The sequence below is a fragment of the Momordica charantia genome, assembly GCF_013281855.1.
Source record: "Momordica charantia cultivar OHB3-1 chromosome 6 unlocalized genomic scaffold, Mcharantia_2.0 BLBB01000006.1, whole genome shotgun sequence".
Taxonomy (NCBI): domain Eukaryota; kingdom Viridiplantae; phylum Streptophyta; class Magnoliopsida; order Cucurbitales; family Cucurbitaceae; genus Momordica; species Momordica charantia.
The window spans coordinates 26,689,791-26,692,421 of NW_028275164.1; the positions used below are offsets into that span (position 1 = coordinate 26,689,791).

General features: G+C 39.9%; 1 protein-coding gene across 1 annotated transcript; it reads left to right on the forward strand.

Moving 5' to 3' along the window:
- The first annotated feature begins 916 nt into the window (after positions 1–916).
- Positions 917–2,631, forward strand: LOC111022915 (uncharacterized). Its single transcript, XM_022300225.2, has 3 exons — positions 917–1,838; positions 1,953–2,024; positions 2,202–2,631. The coding sequence occupies exons 1-3, from the start codon at positions 1,185–1,187 to the stop codon at positions 2,205–2,207; spliced, it is 732 nt and encodes a 243-aa protein (XP_022155917.1). The 5' UTR covers positions 917–1,184; the 3' UTR covers positions 2,208–2,631.

Here is a 2,631-nt window from a genome sequence, read left to right on the forward strand (position 1 = left end):
TTGTTCTATTTTAGATCATAAATTTTTAAAATATTCAAATATTTTGATCCATAAATGTTTAGATTCGTTCTATCTTAATTAATAAATTTTAAAATATCAAATTAAAATTGAAAAAAAAATTTACAATTTTAGTTATTATCTTAATTTTTTGTTTAGCAAAAGGGGTAATGCAGTTAAATAGGTATATTAGCATATTAATCTAAACACGTATTGGTGTCAGCTAGATTGATTGAGATAAATATTGGGTGAGCATACATTATGTGACAAAATTATTTATGGATCCAAATAAAACAATTTTTTTTATATCCATGAGTGTCCGAACTAACTTATTAGCACTTCGACTAATCTTACGAACAAGACGCCTGACTCTGCAACATGAAACATTCAGAAACACATAGAAATTAATTTATAAGATAGGTGACCATCACGAGGTTTAGATCTATTACCTCTCAATTTACCTTAGTCTATTTGAACCAATAAATAAGTCATCTCTAATGGCTAAAATGAAATAAAAAAAATTTAAGGACGACAATAAAATTTATAACTCTTTCACTAAATCATTGAGTTTTCAGCAGGATTATATATAATAGGTAAATGTCTAATAAATCCGTAAATTTTCGACCTCCGCTGTTGTAAGCTATTCAACTTTTAATTATGTGTTCTAATAGCATTTCCTCTTAAAATTCAGGGTTAAAATGTAATTTAACCAAAATTAAAATTTAAAACTAAAAAATATTATTTAAAGATCATTATCGAATAAAAAAAGGTGAGTAAATTACTGAAAAGGGCGTCGATCCTCGTGGCATCAATAGACCAAGTTACAGAAGCATCTTTATTTATCAATACAAAAAAGACAGGGGCAAAAGCGTAAAAATAGCAAGGAGTAAAACCGTGGACGCAGAACGAACTGCGCCTCTGCATCTCTCATATATGTTAGGCGAGCACGAGCGCATTACACACCAAAATTTCAGTCTCTGCCTCGTTCTCCGTCTCCGCCGCGCACGGCGGCTCCGCCAAACTCCGGTGATCTTCGCTTATCGCTGATCTCTGGAAGCCTTGAGGTTCGTCTTCTTCTCCAAGAGTTCCGAACATACGGTGGTTTTGAGAGCGGCGCTGAGGAAGAAGTACTCTCTATCTAACGACGTTTCGTAGAGATAGAGATTGTGAAGAGTTGGGTGGTTTCAATGGCGACAGGACCAGTTAAGTCTCAGCCTCTGCACAACTTTGCTCTGCCGTTCTTAAAATGGGGTGGGAAGAACCAGACCAACAATAACCACCGCATTCGACGCGCCATCGGCGGCGACTCCTCGCCTGCCGTCGATCATTCCGAACCGGAGTCGGAAGTAGAGCCCAAACCTCAACTTCGAGTTGGATCGCGCACCGCTCGAAACCGATTGACGTTTGCCCCATGCTCACTGGGAGATAAATCCGCGAAGCATTCGGAAGGTGAGGTGGGAGATGAAGTTGTTAAGGAACTAAAGCGGGAGGGTGAGGAGGTTGAGGGAGAGGAAATAGTGCAGAAGCCGTGGAATCTCAGGCCGCGGAAGGGGCCGTCGTCGAGAGGTTTTGGTGATTTGAAGAATGGAGGAGACTCGCAAGAACCGGACGCGGCTGTTTCCTCCGCCGGTGCTGCGCTTCAGCAAGGGGAGAGTCCGCAGCCAAAATCGCTTCGGTTGCGGGGATTCACAGAGTCGCACAGAATAGAGAAGAAGGAGAAGAGAAAGTTCTGGATCGCTCTGTCGAGGGATGAAATTGAGGAAGATATTTTCATCATGACTGGATCTAGGCCTTCTCGAAGGCCAAAGAAGAGACCGAAGAATGTTCAGAAGCAACTCGATGTATGACTTCCTATCTTGATTTTCCTCAATTTTCTTACCATTTCCTTTCTGCTTGGTACTGAAATGGTTTCGGTATTCTCCTTCTCGACTCTTAATTTCATGGTTATCTCTCAGACTGTGTTTCCTGGACTGTGGTTGGTGGGGGTTACTGCCGACGCCTATCGTGTCGCCGATTCTCCGGCCAAGGTACTCAAAAGACTTTCTACTCGCCGTAATTAAATGCAATTTGCGATTTTCGCCGTATCATTGAATTCTGAACACGACGATGCATTAACCTTCTCCCCATCCGTTTGAATTCGTTTGTAAAAAGTTGAGAAACTCCTTCGAGATTTTTCTCACGCGCTTTGATTTTTGTTGTTGCAGAGATAGGCACGATCACGATGAATTTTTTTTCCCTCTTTGATCTTTGAAGTTGGAATAGTCCACTTGCCTGCCTTAGTTGGGACCCTTGTGGAGGTATACTGTTCTTACTTCTAGGAAGAACAAATGAAGTTCGATTCAAATTGATCACATAGGAAATTCCAGTTTTCTGTGTTGATGTTCCCCTTGTAATAATAATCTCTGTGGTCCGATGCAAGAGCAGGTCTTAATGTTAGTCTTCTGACTGAGTAATTTTTCTTATGAAACATGAAAGTAGAGGTAAGTAGGTTGAATTTAATCTTATTAGGTTTTCTTATTAAAGCCTTTTGTGATATAGTATGGAATTTTTATTGCTCATGTGAACAATTCTTATTAGTTGATCAATTATAATGTTCGACAGGCTTCCCTAGATTGCTGGGGGGTAGATTATCAA